The 20,455-nt window shown below is 41.0% G+C and overlaps 2 protein-coding genes across 4 annotated transcripts in view; one reads left to right on the plus strand and one right to left on the minus strand.

Moving 5' to 3' along the window:
- fam135b (family with sequence similarity 135 member B) overlaps positions 1 to 20,455 on the minus strand; it is a 72,091-nt gene that overhangs the window by 43,198 nt on the left and 8,438 nt on the right. Inside the window, exons 1-2 of one of the 3 annotated variants that reach the window (XM_044137980.1) lie at positions 9,410 to 9,985; positions 8,615 to 8,698 (exon numbers count right to left, since the gene is read on the minus strand). The exons of 1 other annotated variant lie outside the window; for it this stretch is intronic. The gene's annotated coding sequence lies outside the window, so the exon portion shown is untranslated. Of the gene's footprint in view, positions 1 to 8,614; positions 8,699 to 9,409; positions 9,986 to 20,455 lie in introns of those variants that run through there. One more of the 3 variants, XM_044137978.1, reaches the window with a different exon arrangement.
- Positions 11,459 to 20,455, plus strand: part of LOC122844094 (collagen alpha-1(IX) chain-like) — a 34,807-nt gene continuing 25,810 nt past the window's right edge. Inside the window, exons 1-3 of the mRNA XM_044139287.1 lie at positions 11,459 to 11,519; positions 13,345 to 13,453; positions 18,291 to 18,376. Coding sequence (XP_043995222.1) covers positions 11,459 to 11,519; positions 13,345 to 13,453; positions 18,291 to 18,376 — 256 coding nt within the window. The remainder of the gene's footprint in view (positions 11,520 to 13,344; positions 13,454 to 18,290; positions 18,377 to 20,455) is intronic.

Raw genomic sequence — 20,455 nt, forward strand, 5'->3', positions numbered from 1 at the left:
CAGATAATACAGTATGTATCTGTGTAATAATACAGTATGTAAGATAATACTCGATCAAAAGAACAAATGTCAATGGCTTTAATGTATGTAGCATACATATGTCATACGCAGTTGATATATGTAGCATTAGTATAGGCATGTCAATACTAATGCTAGCCTATCCAACACTAAAGCTAGCCTATACAATGCCTATAGGAAGCTACTGCCAGCCTGTACAACTCTAATAGCCAGCAGAAGAAGAAGGCACTCCAGTGGATGAAGCCAGTTGCTTCATCTTAACAAAAATAGGTGAAGCAACCTATCAAATGCTAATGCTAACTGACTTGTGCTAATGGCCAGCAGAGGAAGAAGGCAATTCAGTGGGTGACTAGTCAAGGAATCATAAACACTAGCATCTCCAAAGCTAACACAAGGGAGTTTTTCCATTTGCCTTCATTAATCAAATCAGGAGCTAACTTTGGAATGGATACAGGAAGTGATTGGAGTAGCTGAATTCAATGATTTTTAGAGGTAAGAACCTACTGACATGTAGCACGTCACATTCTGAAGCTCAGCTGATTCATAATAATCCTTTAATAGCCCTTGAATTAGTAGCTTTACATCATCTGACTGAGAGAAATAACAAAAATCACTCAATGTGCTTAACAGAATGACGCGACTGAGAAGTCAGTGTACTTGGGATCATTATTCCCTGTGGAAAACTAACCATGATTTCGTCTAGCAGTACACCTTGTCTTCAACTCTTATACCTCACACACAACAGCGTCTAGAGAAAATACACACTGAAAGCTGAGCTGCAACCAGCCGACGCTGACGGTGTTTACAACAAAGACTATCAAATAACCTCTCATTGAACGCTGTGAAATGCAATCCACACAAATACGGTAGGATGGGGTTAGCGTTCCTGCATCGGGCTACGAAAACAGACAAGGGGACTCATGAGTCGAAAGGAAGCGACACACAATAACATGCCAATAAAGATAAATATAGTCCCGGCAGTGGAATACTTCACTAAAGTATAGCTGTGATCAGAGAGCTGATCTTCAGATGAGACGATTTGTTTTACTTCACCAGAGGAGATTTGTCATAATGAAGGGGCTTTACATCAACACCTGGCTTTTTCAGCATCAATGAGGTGCTTCACAAAACACTTTACACCAGCACTAACAGCTAGTCAAAATATTAAAGCCTACGTTGAGATCATTCAGTGATTTCATTCCCACAGCAAAAATCTTATGAGGTAAGTAACGGGAGAGACGACAGATCTATTGTCTTGAAGGTTTGGCGCAGGATGACAGCGTCACTGTTTCACAAAATATGTACAAGAATTATGTTTTTGAACTTGTCTGCAGTTCTGTTCTTCAAAGGATAAAAGAAGTTTAACAACAAGCATATTTGCCTAAAAGAGACACTTGTGCAGCAACAGGTGGGGGAGGAGGCACACTGCTTCCCTGTACAATTCACACAGCAGAAGCAAACTCCAATTTATGGAGGAAGATATTAGCAGGAAAATGCAGACAAAAGTCTTCCTGCAGCATAAATTTGAAGTTTTCTTAGATGATATCGACCCGTCTTGTTCTCATGAACTCAGTACCGTGTCTCATCTTGAGAGTTTGTGTATCATTACAGTCCTTGTCAGGGTCATCGTTATGATCCACAGAGAATTATTTCTATTTTTGTTCTCAAATGTAAATTTAATTTTGTCCTACAAGATAACCTGACCTAACCTGGTTTTTATGTCTCTCTCTGTTAACCCAATACCAACTCAACCCACTGCCCCATAATATCATATTACTCAAAGCACAGAGCGTCTAGAAGCTTTGATGTTTCTATTGCAAGTTAGGAGATTGTAAGCAAAATCTGAAAATGTGCCTATTGCACAGAGGCTCTTTTTGCACAATTAAGCAGAACACAATATCTCTAAATGATCAATTTAATTAATCTGTGGTTGATGCTAACATCTGCTAGTTACTTTCAATTCTCACTTCAGAGTATGAACACACTTTAAGTAAGCTCTGCCAGGTCACAAAGGAAGATGCAAGATTAGCTTTTTCAGTGTTAAAAAAATTAATTAAAGGACAAAAAATCTGCTGTCGGCCATTTGCAAGGAAACTGTATCACCTACATGTCAAGATAAGTGTGGTTCAATCAGGCTGCGAGAGAAAAAGAGAAATAAACTTTCAGTAGAAAACTACAAGGCTGAAAAGATTACAGTCGAGTTGCTCTTGTTTACCATTTTGAAACTTCAGCTTTGGTTAAGGAGTATGTTTGATATGAACAACAGGCATTTGGAAATCTCAGTCCATGTAAGAACCTATGTTCTCAGTGGAATACACATGCAGACTGTTGTTTTAGTAATGCTACTCATACTAACTATGCTGGAATTAAAAGATACTCTATATTTTTTTCTTTGGTTTTGAAATGGTAAAAACAAATTTTACACTAATAGCTACAACATAGAATGATGTAATGTCATCCATTCACCAAAAAACACTAGTTTACCGTTTTTATATTTTCTTCTAACATATTTAATATGTAGAAATTGACCATGACCAGTACCAGTTAGGCAGCAGCTTTACAAAAAAATAGACTGTAAATTGATCCCAAAATACTGATTTCTGCATCTCCAGATTAAATAGGTAATATAGGTAAAAGACCAGGTTTCACAGCAGTCACAAATACATAATTACTTGAAACTCTCAATAAAAAGCCTTATAACTACCTACTTCAATAGTTTAAACACCAAACATATTTTATTATCCATCAACAGTGAAAACCACACAACCGCAGCAGCTAATCTCTAAGGTCTTCCTTATTTCCTCTCTTGGAGTGTACATTCAATCAGTGCCAAGGAGAATATGGTGCTCAATGATTGGCTGATTTGTCAACACCAGCCAATAGCATGTCAGGTAGCATTGTGGTGAGCTATTTCAGCTTCCCAACCTGTACTTCCTTTTAAAAGATATGCTCTATGAGCATGTCTTTGTGAATAGGCAATCAATCCAGAAACACTCCTCCACAGAACGGAGGAATCCACGAACACTGAGCCGCATACGCCAGAGTCAACGGTAGACAACTAGAGCAAACTGCAACCATTTCCCTTTCTCTAAAATACAGGATGGCCAAATCGCAAGAGGCGCATCCTACGATGTTGACTGTGGGTTTTTTCTCTTCCTTTTGCCAAAAGATTACCGTATGTGTCATTGTGATGTCTTGACAAACAGGTTAAGAATCTTCACAAACACCAACAGACAACTTGGAAATTGCGACTGAATGTCAAACCTTTGCCCAAAACCCAGAGTCGGCATCAGAGAGCACTGCATCATCGAAGCAAAAACAGTCCCATTCTCTGAAACAGCAAAGTGTTTTATGTTGAAGCCGGTCACTGCTAGGTTTGGCCAGAGGCCAGAGCTGTGTTCCCTGCTTCTGCTGAGTCAGCAGGCTGCTTGTGACAGCTGTAATGTTCCCAACCGTCACCAGATTGTTTAACGAGGGTATGTTTCCTCGTTGTTGATTTGATGTAGGCCTCCCTAATTGCTTTCCCGAACCACTGAGCTACACTGTAAACTAGCAGGCGGGGTTATCAGCTAGCTGCAGACACCAATTCATTATAAGGAGGACCTCACTTCTGTCGCAGTATGTTAGCTTGGCAGTAAAGAAGGAGACTGTACACTGTGTACTTAGTTGAATATTGAGTCTTACAGCCCTGGGGACCAACGGCAAGATAGTGTCGTCCCCCCTCCCCAACCGAAGAAAGGACAAGAGGACAAAGGCAGATATAATAACTGAAGGGAGGAAATATGTTGGAAATATATCTATAAATTAATCCAATCAAACCATGCACAGCTCAAGCAGCCTCCAGAGAATATGTTTGTCATTCCAGGAGGACACACTGTGCTTCCTTCCATGCTGGATGAAGATGACAGCGGTAAAACTCATCAAACTGAACCGTGGCGCAAGACCTTTGTCTTTACATGTTTCATATTTGTGATAAATTCAACAAATCTATAGGATAGGTCTACAGAAATATAGAGAGAAAATGTATCAATATTGTAACAATGTGCCAGCAGCACTTTAGTTGGGAAATATGGTTAAACTTTTAAAGTTTGTTTTTTTCAAAAGAAAATGCAGCATTTCATTCCCCCCCCTTTTTTGGAATACTTTATTTATTTTTGATGTACTAAACAGAACATCCATAAAGGATAACCCGAACTCTTTCGTAAGGCAGGTTGGGAAGAAAATTATTTTTTTTATTTTTTTTACAGTGTAGCTCAGTGGATCAACTTTAAACTACATATAAAGTCCATCTGAATGGACAATCAAACATAAATATGATGGTGAGGTGTCATGAGAGTCCTTTCTGCAGATTGATATGATCCAGAAATGGCTGCCAAATCTGATGGAATCTGTTTAATGTCCCTGATCTTGCTAAAGATTTTGGAAGTACAAGTTATAATTTGTAACTGTTTAAAGAATAGCTTGTTTTCGTTCAGTTACGCATGCTCTCTCTATATCTATGATGACTTTCTTCTGGGGAATCCAAAGAAGGACAATCTAAATTTGAGGGGAACTTTAGGTTTTTCCCTCAAAAAACTCTATTCACTGCATGAGTAGTGTCTTTAAGAAGTTTTCGCGTCCCAATTTCTGAGGTCTGTGTACCTCACATGATGTAATTGAGCCCCTTTGACTCTAAAACTGCCAAATAAAATCCAGAAATCCAAACATGGTAACTCTTAGGGAGCTCTGGAGATGGAATCTGCTAACAGGATTGCTATCAGTTCTGCACTGCACAAATTAAGGAACCCCCCCCCCAAAGAAATGTCATTAGCAGTTTGCATGGAAATAATAAACCTGTGGTAGAGTGTTATGGACTAGTAAAACCAAAATGAAACTTTTTGATGAGATGTAGCTAACTGCACTGAACCTGAACCCGCCACCCCAACTGATGAAATACGGTGGTGGCATCATAATTACTGTGAATATAATGTCACTAGACTTAAGAGTTTTACATTTTCTAATTAGTCTGGATTGTATTTAGGTGACTGACCAAAGCCTAACTAAATGCCTTTACACTGAAACAGGTTGAGATTTATGAAATGTTTATTTCTTTTCTAAAAAAAATGTACTGTGAAGCATTTATTTTTCATTTAGCGTCACCAATTGTGATTATTTTTCTTCAAAATCGCTGAATAATCGCTGATAATTTGAACACATCAAATTATCACCAATATCAATGGTGGAGATGGAAATCCTGTGTGAGTTTTTTTTTTAAATAACATATTTGCATCACAAGAACAAAATTTGTGCTAATCATGCATTCTAGATCTGAAAGCATCAGTAGTGGCAGGTGTTACATTTAGATTTCAAGTTCAGATAGGAACCTTTTAGAGGATCGTTTCACCTCTAATGAATACGAGTGAATACGAGACCTGCTTCAGCAGCATGCTGTCTCATAAAATCCCTCTCCACTTGAGCATGAGAAACCCTTTCTGCAGAAATCCAAGTTGTTTTGTAGCTCCGACACAAAATCTGCACAACCTGCAGCCTGACTAATGGTCCCATTCTGCTTTTTGTGCACTTTTAAAAGCTCAATCTTCCCGTTTTTCTTCTCCTTGCAGCAAATCATTAAACAGTAATCATTACAAAACAGCCATCTGGTGTCTGATTACTTTTTAACGCATGCCACACACACAGACACACACGGCCGCAGACACGCCGGCATTCCTGTGGGTCTCGAGGTCGCAGCAACTCTTAACTACACCACCTTAGTGGAAATAAAACAAAGAAACAATTCTGGCTGCCCTCAAGCTGCCCTCCACCTCCAACGGTGGCATCGGCTCAGCTGGAAATGTCTGGACACGCTGAAGGATGGGGATATGACGTGTGTATCCAGCGGTCAAACTGCGGAACAGCTACATTTCGCAGCCATTGTCACTTGAAGCAGCCGAACGTGAACGCAGCTCAGAGGGGCCAGAAATTAATCTGCGGCAGCATTAATCCATTCATTAACGTCCAACACCCTCTGCCAGCACGCCTAAACAGACAGAGGGCCGTCACTAAAAATAGCACGGATCGGCAGAGGCGACTGGCTCCTCTCTCAAAACAAGCTTTTTTTTTTTTTTTTTTTACATTTTCTCCGTTTAATTTTAACGCGATGACGAGAAGGAGAGCGACAGAGGATTTGCTGGAAGCGGGAGAAAGAAAGAAAGAGAGAGAGAGAGAGATAGAGGCCTCAACAGAAACCTCGTGAGCCCGGCCCCTGCAATCATGTGATGGCATAATCTAGCACTTTCTGAAATCCTCTGCGGTGTGTGTTATGCTGTGTGTTGGTAAATTTCAACCAAATCCCCGCGAGCGGAGCAGGGCTGGAGTTGAGCTGAGAGGTCGAGTTAGAGGAGGATGTGACCCGGGTCTTTACGGTCTCCACTAGAAATTAAAACTTGATCAAAAGAGTTTATCGTGCAACAACAACAACAAAAAGAGAAAAAAAGAGGGGCTTTGTAAAAATAGAGAGCTACATTTGTTAGCTCGGAGGCCTGTTGTGTTCCCTGGAGAGCTGCATGTGATCGCCTCTTGTTTTCACAACTCTGAGTCACTGGGAACTTATTTGTGCAAGAAAAAGAAAAATCTAAGTGTCTTCCATCTGTGTGTGCACTCTTCCAAGTAGATTTTTTTATCTTTATTGCATTACCTGCTTTATAGTGATTCAGCATAATCCTCAACAACAACACAAAAAGAGTCAACAACGTTACACCGCTCCAATGCTCTTTTAAAGGACTTCCAAAACCCCCCAGCAAATTCTGCCTTGATTGCATTTCAGCTGATGACATCCAAAGATTAGCTTGTTTGAGTAAACAGTACGGCGGCAGAGTGACTTCGGCCACCTGAGTTGGATTTGGAGTTGAACAGAGATGCTGGAGGTACCTGGAGCTTTTTTTTTTCTGCTCAACATCAGATTGGTGCCCCTCTTGTAAATACCGTAATCTGCTTGCAGCTCCTCCAGTAGCTATGTGATTTGCCATTACACTGGTGCTGTGTGCAGTCTGAGATCATAATGCTTTAGCAGGAACTTCTGTGTTTCTGGACGCCAGGCAATCAAACTTCTTTCCTTACTAACTGGTTGGACTGGAATCATTAAGTCTGACTGGTTACAGTGGAAGTAGTGGTCGATGCACCAGTTCTGCAGGAATTATTATTGAGACCTAAAAAAATATCCATCCATTGTCTTTACAAAGGCTAAGCGATATGGCAAAAAAATGTATCATATAAGTACTTCAAGACTAATTATTGATTAGTCTTTTGTCTTAAATATCCAAGATACTACCAAACAAGTGATGTGACCTTTCCTCTTTTATCCACAATTTTCTCTTGAGATGTTGTACTCATTTTCTCCTTTTACTCCTGTGAACTGCAAAGACTCGGCGCTCACTATCTGTGGACAGTTGATAGTTCACAGTCAATTGTACCAATTGGCTAAATTTCCCATGACAAATTAGTTCATTTCCCACAATCCGAATGGATACTAGGAAGTTTGATGAGCTAGTTTGTCAATAAGCCCGGTTTCTTTAACATCAGGGTAGCCACCGCCCAACTGTCAGTGTGGCATAGAGAGCAGCAGTCACACCACACAGTCTTGGATCTGATTATGTCGATTCTCAACATTCTCAGCTCAGTGTCACAAGAAAAAAACTCAAAGTGTCTTCCATCTGTTCAAGTCAGTGAGCTACCGAGTACGCGTCCACAGTCACAAAAACTTTCCTTTGTACGGACGTGTACGGCAGATGTCCACCTTGAGTAGGCCTGGATCTCCAAGAGGGGAAATACACCTGAAAATGTTGGGACAACATGAAACTGTAATTGCGTATTTTAGAGAACAAATTTGTACATGCTAACTAAAGAGTAAGCGAGTTAGCTGAATCCTGCAACCTTTCTTAGCTGGGCCGTGAGAGATTGAGACGTTGATGTCGATATTTTCCTCTGCCTACATCCCCTAGTATGCCATGCAGGTCAGGATTGGGGTTCAGTGAAAGGATCAAAATTCAACCTGATATATTTTTAATTGATAGCTGATCACTTATCGTCATAGATACAGTTATTGTTTTAACGCTCTGCCCTGGTTTAAGCCAATTTAACCCAAAAAGGTCCCGTGCAGCCTAGAGCGCCTATCGCCTATGTCACTGGGCGAGAGGCAGGGTACACCCTGGATATGTTGATAGTTCAAAGAGCACCAGTCTTCTGACATTGTGTTTCCAGCCTGACTCAGCACGTTTGGAAATCCAGCAAAGTAAGTTCTAAAAAAAAGGAATGATTACATTTAACCATTTCTGGTGGAAAACCTTTTACTAATGGAAAACCACTATCACCCTCCCAGCAGAGCAATGCTGGACCAACAGAAACACACAACTTGTGGATAGACCAGTTAACCTAATAGTCATGTTTTTGTTTTGGACTGTGGGAAAACGGGAAAGAACCCATGGACTCACAGAGAACATGCAAACTCAATGAGGAAAACCTCCAGGTGAGGGGGTGAACCCAGGACCTTCTTGCTTCAAGGCAACAGTGCTACCACCTATTCCACCGTTGAGCCTGAGTTCAAAGTAATCTTAAGACTTACAGGGCAGAACAGCATGGGATTGTCAAGGTCTTGAGTATCAAACTGGGAATGCCTTCCTTCATCCAGCTGGCCAGCTTTGCCAGGCTATAAGTAATTGGAAAAGGAGCAATTTTATTGTAAATATCTGAAATGAATAAGAAACAAGAAAAATACAAAACACCATACTTATACGAATTCTGATCAGTTGCCTTTTGTGATGTTATTAGAACCATGTTTACACAAAGGAGATATTATCTTTATTTTTTATTTTTTAAAGTAGAGCAAAACACACAAAGAATAGACAAATTGACCAAGACATATTCCAAGAAAAGCGATATCTAACGACTTTGACCGAGTTCCAAGAAAGGTCTGGCCTGTCCTTTAACAGGAATCAGCCCGTTTTCGGCTGTGTTGACAGACTGGAACAAAGACACAGCTCCTGACCTTAGTCTTTGTTTGCAGTAGACACCATGGTTCTGTTTAATATGACAGCATCAGAGGGAGAAAGTCAAAGTGGACAGCGCGCACACACACACACACACACCCACACACACACACACACACCGTGCTGAACTCTGACCAATACTTTCACTTCTTTACAAGCTAAACGATGAATCACATTACAGTCCCTTGCTGCACTTTAACACCACAATAGCTTTTACTTTCAAACTTATGCATATATATCCCATAACATCTCCCTTCATTTTGATAATGAAACATGTTCTGTAGACGGCCAGGCAAGAAGCATCCTGCAAGGACAGGAGGAAGAACAGCGAGAGGAGGACGAGGGTGTCACAGAGAAACAGGCAGCCTCACCTTAGCAGCGCTGTGGTGTGATGTCCGCAGAGGGTTCGGCTCCAGCTCCGATCCTTAACCGGAGTAAAAATCGGTCCGTTTGCGGGCGGACGAATGGATGCAATGTTTATATCCCCGCTTCTCGTGCTCCTGATGATGCTGCTGCTGCTGCTGCTGTTGCCATGGTTATACATTCACCCAGACCCTGTGTGTTCTGCCGCCCCTCTTTGCTGCGCTTCAGCTCGCTCGCTCTCTCTCTCTGTCAATTTGGGAAAGTGCGGCAACGTCGCGGCGCGTGCTCACTCCCTGCGTTCATCGCCAGCCGTTCTTCTCCCTCTCATTCCAAACGGAGCGCGTGCTGGTCAGTGAACCTCTTCTTAGTAGCGCGCGCGGGGCTCCCTCTTGATTGCGCGTCCGGCAGGTCGGTGAGCTGACGTGACGTCAGAGTCTGCCCCCCCTACCACCACCACCACCACCTTTGAAGCTCAAGCGAAGCGTGAACGCGGAAATGACCACGCTACAATGTGAAATAAAAGGAGGAGCGTTGCACAAACGAAGTCGAGGGCGTCACGTGACTTGGATGCTGTGACAGGTTGAAAGGAGGCAATTAAGAAGGAAAGTTGTGAAAAGAGAAAAGGCATGATCAGTGGATGAAGACATTGCTGAGAAGAAAGTTGCTAAACTCGCAGAGGTTAGCAAAATTATCCAGGGTCCAGGACTTGGAACCCCCCGCAGAAGTACTGACATATCTCTTATTTATTTATTGGGGGCTGGGGGTGGAATCGGCGGACACATGCGCCAACGGGGTAATCACAATGCACTGTAAGCTATGTAATGTGTTTTGAGGCAGTTGACCAAAATACCGGCCGATTTTTAAATTCCCCCTGGACATTTTTTTAGGTCTGAAAAGTAGGACATGTCCGGGAAAAAGAGGACGTCTGGTCACCCTAATATAACCACTATTTGTTTCTGACAATCAGGTAGCAGTGCATTCAAAATGCCATCTGTCATGCTTAAATGACTCCTCTCAGACTAATCACTTATCACATAAATGGGGAAGGGAGGATTATGTAACAAATGAATATAAATGTTCATGACACAGAAGCTGCTGGCTGTGGCTACAGTGGGTCTGTTTCCGGTGCTGCTTTTTCCCCCTGATCGAGGTCTTTTTCATTTCTCCTTCTGCTGAATAATGCTCCTCTTCGTTTGCTCTCAGACTCTCCTTCTCCTTTTAAACACACAAAGTCAACGACTGCTTTTCTCTCATGGCATTTTTGAGAGATTTTGTTTTGTTTTGTTTTCTCCTTTCAGCTGCCAAGATCAGAACAACTACGTAGTCTGAGGTGCAAGTTGGTAGAAACTTCATGCGTTGCACAGAAAGGTCACTAATGAAACCCCAATTCCATTAGTGACGCTTCAACCTACACTGGTGTTTTGTGCAAAACTCAGTTTTGTTGGGATTCAGAGTTTGTTTTTTTAAAAATTTATTTCTTTATTGTGCTTATTTATTCTTTAAAAATAAATCAATGCTTACCTTTCAAATAAATAAAATTTTATTGTTAGGTTTAATGCAAACTAAGTTCTTTCTTACAATGTATTTCTTTATTAATTTAATCATTGGTTAAGTGCATTAATAAATTTTTTGTTAAATGTAATTATTTAGGGCTGAACGGCAGCGCACCAACAGTTGCCTAGCAGCAAGAGATTCCTGGGTTTGAATCGTGGTCTGGGTCAGGAGTGGACTGGTATGGCGTCTTACTGGGACTTTCCTTGGTGGGCTGGTGGTTTAACCTGCGGATGAGCTGTTGCGCTCACTCAAAGTGAACGGGGAGAAGGTAGAGTTGTTTGAAAGGCAAACGTTTGTTGTTGTTTTTTAGACTACGGACACAGTGTTAGCTAGCACTCACTAGCACTGAGTTATCTGGGCAAACTCTGAGAAACAAAAAAATAAATCTAATCAACTTTTTTTAATTTTTTTATCATAACTACTCATTCACTACTCAGGCTTACAGCTCTTGTTTGTCTGAAACTAAAATGGCTGCTCTGTTCTAAATTTAGTAGTTTGACGTCATGTGCGATCAGTACTATGACCGCGGGGAGATGGGCTCCAGCCCCACTGTGACCCCGGATGGTCAAGAAGCTACACCAGTGGATGGAATGAGCTCTGCTGTCGTTGAAGCAATTTATATGCTCCGTAGTCCAACACAGTTTGAAAGTAAAAATTTCTCTTCAGGTTCAACCGTTTGTACTGCAGCCTTAAGACCATAACTCACATTTCCACAGTCATTTTTTTATTTTTTTTGACCTCGCCTGGAGGGTTGACCGTGGGTCACAAGAGTTCGAGTCATGGGGGAAGCCTCGTGAAGGAACATTCGCAAACTGTTTTCTCCCCGTCTCAGTGAGACAGATGCAGACGCTCTTAATTATCTGGGTTAGAAACATGAGCGCTCACCCTCTGACTGTATCAGCTTTCCTGTTGGGGTGTAGCTTTACAAACAGCCCACTCTCACTCCGTAACTTGATTTAGGCATACATTTTGACATCCACATCAAAGCTGCAGGATGAAACTTTTATTTAAAAAAAATAAATAAATTTTTTTGAATATTTGTCAAAAGTGTCACAATGTTGTGACACTATGGTAGGAGACAGATAATCTGTGAAAAGATGGGTCTCCTCCACCTTCTCCCTGAGCTACTATTTTCATCTGAGGTGATGCACCCCTCGTGACCCAAAACAACTAATCAAAGACAGGAGGAGGGCCTTAGCGCTGTCAATCACCTTTGTGTACACACAGCTAAATATGCAAATGGTGGAAAAACAACTTACCGATCCAGGAAAACCGTTTATCCGCACAATTGGTGGCCATACTAACTAGCCTTAGCATTTCTGGCAAACCCTTCAATAGGGAAGACGCTATAGCGAGGGGAAGGAGTGAATGAGGGTTGTGAGCAGTGGTTATGCAAGTGTGATTGACAGCGATAAGACCTGGCTCTGATTGGTTGTTCTTATTTATTACTGGGAGTTGGCAGAGGAGCTTGATTTTTTTCACCGATCATCTTTCTCACATCATACTGTCACAACATAGTGATAGTTTCAACAAATACTTAAAAAAAAACAAAAACATATTTTTATTTATTTATAAAAGTTACATACTGCAACATTAATATGAGCATCAGGGCCTCAGATTATTTTGATGCCATTTGATTCATAATATAATTCATTTCCCTCCCTTTAAAGCAAAAAACAACTTCAGAGAAATTAACATCTGAATGCGGTTCCTGCTCTTCAACGCGGCTTCTGTAGAAGTACTGACATGAAAGGAAAAAAATAAACGCGGAAGATTTTCTTGCGAGAATTGTCAGAACGGCTGTAAATGGCAGAGAAATATCACAGCATTAAGGAATCTCACAGAACATTTTGACTGTGACGTTCCTTCTAGAAGTCTGCCTGTGGTCGTCGTTTTACGTTCTCAGATCTTCGAGAGAGCAGATCAAACGCCGCAGGATCAATTACACGACCTGCAGCGTACAGAAGCAGCGTGTCTCGTCTCCTCCAGGCATCTTCAGATAATAACAAGGCTTTCCTTGTGTCAACACCACCAGCTAACATTCTTCTGCTTCACTGCTCAGCATACGTGATTATGAAATCCGCTCCTTCCATACGAAGAGGACGATTATCTAGATAATTATGCATGTGGGGGATGTTATTAGGAGAAACTTAATGGTGTTCCTATAAAAAGTCTTTGGGGCTTCTGCAACTTTTTTACGTGTTGGTAATAAAAACCAAGTCGCCACCTCCTAAAGAGCTCCTGGCCAATGGGAAACCACTGAACAAACTTTTATGTGGCCTCTAAAAATGCTCGAACATCCCCTGCACCACTTCTGTCAGCCAGTCCTCATCATGCGCAGGTAGGACCGGCTTCAGGGAGGGGGATTTTTTTTTTCTGACATCCGCAGCTCCTTCAGTTCCTCGCACCTTACATCCCAGAGAGCGTCTGTGCCAAGACCGACCATCCCTGTTCCAGAAAATTGGAAGCATGGCCTTCTGCTGCTCTGCTTCGAAGAGGTAAGTATCTCATGCTGAACTTCTACCTCAGATTATCTTCTCATAACAACTCCTGGTTCTAGAAACTGTCTGGTAGCAACAATTACTATTCTGTTGCTGCCAAAACTAAAAAAAAGATTCAGCTAACATCTTAGAATATTTGTCCATACCTTTTTATTGTAATCATTGCTAAGCAGTGTCATGTCTGACTCTGTCAGGAATTCTAGATATTGGTTAAGGTTGGACCGAAATCATGCCTGGAGGGTTGGGTTGTTCTCAAATTTGAAGGAGAAACAAAGGGGCATCCCAGAGTTGGTGTCAGTAAGTGGGAAGTACCTCACACTTTCAGTGATGCCAGGAAATTATGTAAACGGTAAATGTTAGGCAGTAGAGGTGTAACTAATTTCTCCTGATTAGGTGAGACAAGACACTTCCACAAATCAAGCAAAGGCTTCACTAATGATAAACTGTTTTAAATACCGTAATCTGAAACCGGTGCTATTACACAAGAGTTTTTGCAAATTCTTTCTGTTCTCCATTAATGCATTTAGCTGTATGAATTAATAAAATGAGGAAAAAAAGCATCTCTCTCTAGTATCTTAAGTCTGAATAGTTCAATTAAGCAACCAGATGTCAACTGTAGCATGATTCTATTTGCTGTCTTTTTTAAGGATGACAGGCCAGCTATGGCCGAATGTACAAAATCTTTGCTCTCCACAGCAGTTGTACAGTAAAAAAGGGACAAATTATGAAAGAGCAACAAACCTCAATTTTGCTAGTAATCCAAACGTAAGTAAATCTCTGGAAGATACTGATAATTGGTTACGAATAGGTTTCTTGGAGACTTTAGTGATGATTCACCATCTCATCCCATGACATCTCATGACCTGGGATGAGATGGTGAATCTTGGTTCCATAGAGCTCTACTTGTTTCTGCTTCTTTATGACCATTACATAGGGCAACGGGTTTGAGACAGAAACCTTGACATTCTTCATAACAGCGACACTTTCCTGCTCAATCTGGATTGTCGAACTGACAACTGAAGGGACATGAAGTCCCCACAGCAATTTCTGGGTCTCCTTTGGGGTCGCCTGTTATTGAGTATCGCCTCCCGGGTGCCTCCCTTTGGAGACGTCTAGATGAGGAGGTGGAGCAGCTGCTCCCATCAGACTACAGAGCTTTTCACCTCATCTTAAAGCTCATTGACAAAGGCCAGGTCAGCTTCTTGTAACAATCCCATCCCATAGAGCCATAGGTGAGGGTCAGAAGGTCAATCAAAACTTCACTTTCTGGTTCAGGTCTTTCATCACCACAATAGACTAAAGTAGCACCCACTACTGCAGACTCAAGCCGCCTACTGTTTCATCCAACTATCATTTGAGAGAAAGACACCAAGATAATTAAGATACTAAAACTCCTCTGCTGTTGGCAGAGATTGACCCCCAACCTGAACGGAGCGTTCCAACTTTTTTGGGTCACTATAAAGGCAGTTGGGATGATATGTCAGGTACAGTGCCTCCTGTTGGTGGTGTGTACACAGGTTTCAACACACAAAAAAGTGTTTCCACTTCAGGTTTGTGAAATATACAGATTTTAACATGGCCAAAAAACCATCTCATCTATGTGAAAAAATGTTTCATTGAAAAAGGTGCACCGGTATATATATATATTTTTTTTCAAAACTGGTGCATTTCCATTAAGTAAATTTATTTTTGTAATTCCAATTTGCGCAATTTTATGGTAAATGGAAACCCCTTCATTATTCAAGGGGTTAGAGTGGGTGGGTGGGTGGATGGATGGATGGATGTACCGAAAATATATGTCTACTTGTGCAACTGCTCAGCATATACATTCTGGATAACGTTTTGGTCAACTAGATTTTCTGTTCAGTTTATTTGAATTCCAAATTCCCACACCAAAAACTTCTAGTACCAAATAAATGCCACAATTATGGTAATTAGATTTTTGACCCGCAAAAAATAGGATTCACATGGAAATGCCTGATAATAAACAGGCGATACAGTAAATGGGCCAGCTTTGTCACATTTAAAAAATAATGTGACAAAGCTGTACCTGCTTTGTCACATTAACTATACCTGATTTATTACTGTTTGTACTTTGAGGTCATTAGACATTTCAAAAGTTGAATACCAATAAAACTCTGCCAGACTGAATAATCTAGCTCTTCTAGTGATTATCAAATGGCAATTAAGTAAAAAAAAAAAAAAAATTTACTTTTAAAGCATTTATAATTAAGTAAATTATGTAAACAATAAGTTAAAATGTCTTTTTATGCTTTACCTGTAGCAAAACTTAAGCATATTCTTGCTGAACTACACATGTTTGAAAGTATAGGTGACAGGTCCATATTAAAAGCTGGACAGTCTTGCAAGCTTAAGATGTGTTCTTATTACATCACACCTCATTGAAATAACTAAATCATTACCTCAGCTACTGCCGAGCCCCTGGTAGTAGCCTGCTAATGATCAATTTATTTAAATTGGCTGGACTCAAGCAAGGAAATATCTTAAACATGTACAACACTGGCCCTCGAGGACCCACATTACCAGACCCTTACTTATGTACATTCTGCTTTGAAGAAAGATTGGGATTGAAGGCAGACAGCCCTCCCACTGGGTTTCTGAAGATGTTCTTTTAAGGTGTACAGCAAAACAACTCCACCTCTGAAGAGACCCCAGTGACTTACCCTTTAGTCATTCTGATGACACTTCACACACACACACCGTTCACAACCCTTCTTTTCCTCAAGCAAACATACATGAAGCTAATGTTTCATACAGTGGAGATGGGGTGCATCCACTACAACACCTCCCCTACTTCTTCCATTTCTCACACTGACAAGCTGCAATTTCAGCCTTTGGAAAGGAGTGGTCGCTATTAAAGTCGGCCTTCCTGATGATGGGTTCGGATGAGTGTAGAGAGCTGTCAAAAATCAAGACAGAAAGGCTGAAAGGAAGCTAAAGGAAGACAGTGTCAGAGTGATGATCGGATGCTACACAAACATATGTTTATTGCCAAGAAAGATTACACAGGAAAGCCGTGTGACTATTCCTGTTTCTTTGCTCCCCATTCACCCTTACCTATATATGGACTTATTTGTCTCTAACTATTTTCAACTTAAACGACGAAGTGCAACACTGTTGCTTATGTAAGGGATTTGTTAAAGTAAGAAAAGTCAGCTTTAACCTTTTAATATTTGAAATGTTTAGGTGAGACTTTTAACCCGTGGAATTTAAGAATAACAACTCTGTATTGGGAAGACTTATTTCTTTAGCAAAGCATGAAAGGACCGAGGCGTGATGGAAATCTGAAATTGACTTGCCGCTGTTACTTTGAGCCGCCAAGCAAGATGGTCAAAGTCCTTAACAGTTGGCCAATGTACAGGCTAAAATGCTTTGCTGTTTGAGTGCATGATGTAGCCAGCCAAGCAAAATAAGCCAGAACCACAGCATCCTCCATTTTTATTTTGTAACCAGGTTGCTGTGTATTGCAGACTTCTGCAATACACAGCCCCATTGAGATGCAACCCCATCTCAATGGGGTTTACCTGGTTAAATAAAGGACATAAATAAAAATAAATAATGAATAAATAAAACTCGCTGGACAGGTCCTGTGTTGATCTGCCGCAAGACAGATCATGAAGAAGTTTTTGACTTTCTTGAAAAGTCAAGAAATGACTCAGAACACACCAAATTTGGTTGCTATAACTGTAATGGCTGTCCCTCTTTTGTGTGTTCACAACAGTATTTGTGGCATCTTCCTTGCTCCCCATCAAAATGCCATATAAATCCTTGTGGTTTTCTGAAGTACTGCTACTCTAACAGTTTTCCTCACTATCTTGAGGAAGACAAGATAGTCATGCGGGCGTTTTGAGGCCGTTATGTGGCCATGTTTCCCTTAATATACTGGCCCTGACACAGGAGAGTGTCATTTCCATGTCTGTTCCATATTTTTGTACTTTTTCTTCAAAAAGTAAGAGTTCTAACTGTTCTGCTTTCTAAATACTCAAAACATCAACATGAGATGCCTGGTGGTCTAAATATAATGTATTTTCCTGTGGAAAACTCAGACAACCTATTAGAGCAACATTTTTTTTTTATCTAATAAGTGGTGTAATGCTTGAAACTGTGTTACTGTACTATAACTAACTACCGCTGAAATTTGTGTTGTCTCCATTTTGAGTTTCAGTTGTACAACACAAACATCTCTAGCAGCTAATGCTAGCTTACTTTTTAGGAGCAATAATCTTGTTGATTCTTTCATTGTTAGTTTGTTTACATTCCGTCTTTCTTTAAGCTAGCAAGGATGATTAAAGTAATGACGCTGGCTTAAAGAAAGCTAGAATCCTTGCTAGCTTAAGTTAAGGTAATGTTGTTAGGTTAAAGAAAGAAAGAGAGTGAAAGGAAAACACAACTACAGAAACAGGTGATCGATACATCCAAGTTTATTTCAGTTCAAATTATACCTGGCATGCCTTTCATTTTTGTAACTAACCTGTTAAAAATGCAGTTTGCTCTTTCTTTCTTGTCCAAATTTTTAGCTAGGCTCATTTTCATAACGCTTAGTTAACCGATTTTTAAAAATGATATCGTCATGTGACATTTAATGTTTCAATAACATTTGTTTGATTTCTTTCCATTTCCTGGAGTCAAAGGCAGCACAGTTTAAGCAATGGTAGGAATCCTTCCTTTTACGTGCCAAGACTGAGTACCAAGGTCACTGGCTAAGTGCTGCGTGACATTCCTGCAGCGTTTTATCGATTCAGATAAAAGGGAAAATGTCAAACAGAGTGAGACACATGACCGAATACTGATTTTCACTACCGTTCCTCAACAGAAAGCAACAATGCCATCCATCAGTGTCGACACACTCCCTCCTGTGTGTGGCTCTTCTTTCCCAGCTCGCTGCACCAGCTCTTGGACGTGAGTACAGCCTCCTTCTCTGAAAATCCCCCTGAAGTGCACATCACGCAAACTCCAGAGTTTCTGTGAGCCTGTTCAGCAAAAACCCAACAGGGAAAGGTAAAACCAGCATCCGCGCAGAGCAGCACTGCTAGGTCTATCTCATTATTAGAGGACGCAAGGGCCAGAAATAGCAGACAGTGTGCTGCTCTGTGTCACAGCATTAAATCAGATTAATCTTCCTCTCTGATAATCACAGCATTCCCTTTCTCTGCTCTCGTTTCGAGGCTTGACAAATCCAACATGGACGCGCCTAGAGCGCCACGCACGGCAATGCATTGCAGAATTCGCCTCATTATCCCGGCGCACGCGCACATACATGCGCACACAGACGCATGTGCAGTCCCAGCCATGGTTCATCTCCACCTCATTGCGCTAATGACTGGTTCTCTGCGCGTAATGTCGCAGCAGGCAGTAACTTTTAACAACTTGAGGCTAACATGCTCAGTCAGTTTTAAGTGTTTTGCGGTGGTAAATGTGGGATTATAAATACCGCTTCACCGGTTTATCTCGTTTCTCAGCAGTTTGTGTGGGACGTAGGAAGGGCTTCCAGATGTGTTGTTTTCATGCTGATAGTTGTTAACGAGCTGACTCAGTATGCTGACTTGATGAGCCCCTCAGGGTGCTCCCGTCCTTGGGTTATACCCGTGCCCCCCCTATCCGCCCCTCTTACCTTACAACAGGCCTTCATTCAAAAAAACAAGGAGCCAATCTGTGCATCATCAGGGAGCACAGCAGAACACATTGATGTGTATTGCCTAGTGGACGGATGCAAGAACTGAGCAAGAGCGTCACACGGTCGCCGTAAGGCTGTAGCGGCACTGAGCTGCGAGGGCCGTTTGAGGCAACCCCAGTTCCGGATGAGTTTAACAGGGGGGCTTGTTAACAAGCTTAAGGTGCTGCATTGATATAAGCTAGTCATCATTTAGCTAACATTACCTACATCCAAGAAGCCCTTACTGTATCAAATTGACATAGGAATAACTGAGAGTTGGTAAAAACAACAAACAGCTTCCAGTCCAGGGGGGGCTGGAAGCTGTTTATAGAGCTAATTATTATTATCATCATTATTATTTGTATTATTATTAAGTTTTCTTGTTGACAGTGTCGCACTTAGAATTATTGAACTCAATGTGAGGCCCAACAGATTTAGTTTCACAAGCAGAGTGTGATGCTCAACTTGATCTATGTGAAACGATATTAGAACATGCTTTGGGTTCACTCAATTTGTAATTGACACTAAGAGGGAAAAGAACTGAGAAAAGAAAAGGAGAACCACAGGAAGAGGTTTAAAGAGAAAGACAGAGATAGAACTAGAGGAGAGACAGGATGGAGTCAACATCCAAAAAATCTGCTCCTATACAGAAAGAGGAAAAAAACAAAACCAAGAAACCATGGCAACAAACAAAATATGCATATACAATAGCAACAATTATAACATCAATAAAAAACTGCTGATTATAAGCATGGGAGCATATTCAATCAGGAAGGTTTTAATGATTCTTGCTTTTCTTCTAAAGTCAATGCTAGGCAGACATAATAAACTCAGTCTCAACAGTTAGCTTCACCATTATAGCATCTGCCATCATCATCATCATTTCACTCAACTCCAGAGAAGACAGGTAAGGAAGAAATCCCACTGATCAGTAGTTAAAATAGTTTGACGACAGAATACAAGCAACAAACTGTGATAGTACATAAGAGACACAGAGTATACATTTTCTCGATTTATAAGTGGAGAAAAGGCATGGAAACCCAACCAGATGAAAAAGCCAAACAGGAATAGAAAAAGATTCAAGTTCTTAAGATGATTCTTGTGATCTTGTTTGCTTCTATAGCTTTACCCACAGCTTGGGAATGACTGGACTCAAGCTTTGGTCTCACATGTAAATTTGAAGCCGTTGCAACTCAAAAGGAGCCGAAATACTTCAGTATGTCCACTGAAATATTGAAAAAGTGGCTTCTGTTTGCTAATACCTGCTTGCTTCTTGTTCAACTTGTACATCCACTAAAGCAGAATCAGACAGGGGGGGTTTATTT

Source organism: Gambusia affinis, linkage group LG14 (assembly GCF_019740435.1).
Source record: "Gambusia affinis linkage group LG14, SWU_Gaff_1.0, whole genome shotgun sequence".
Lineage (NCBI taxonomy): Eukaryota > Metazoa > Chordata > Actinopteri > Cyprinodontiformes > Poeciliidae > Gambusia > Gambusia affinis.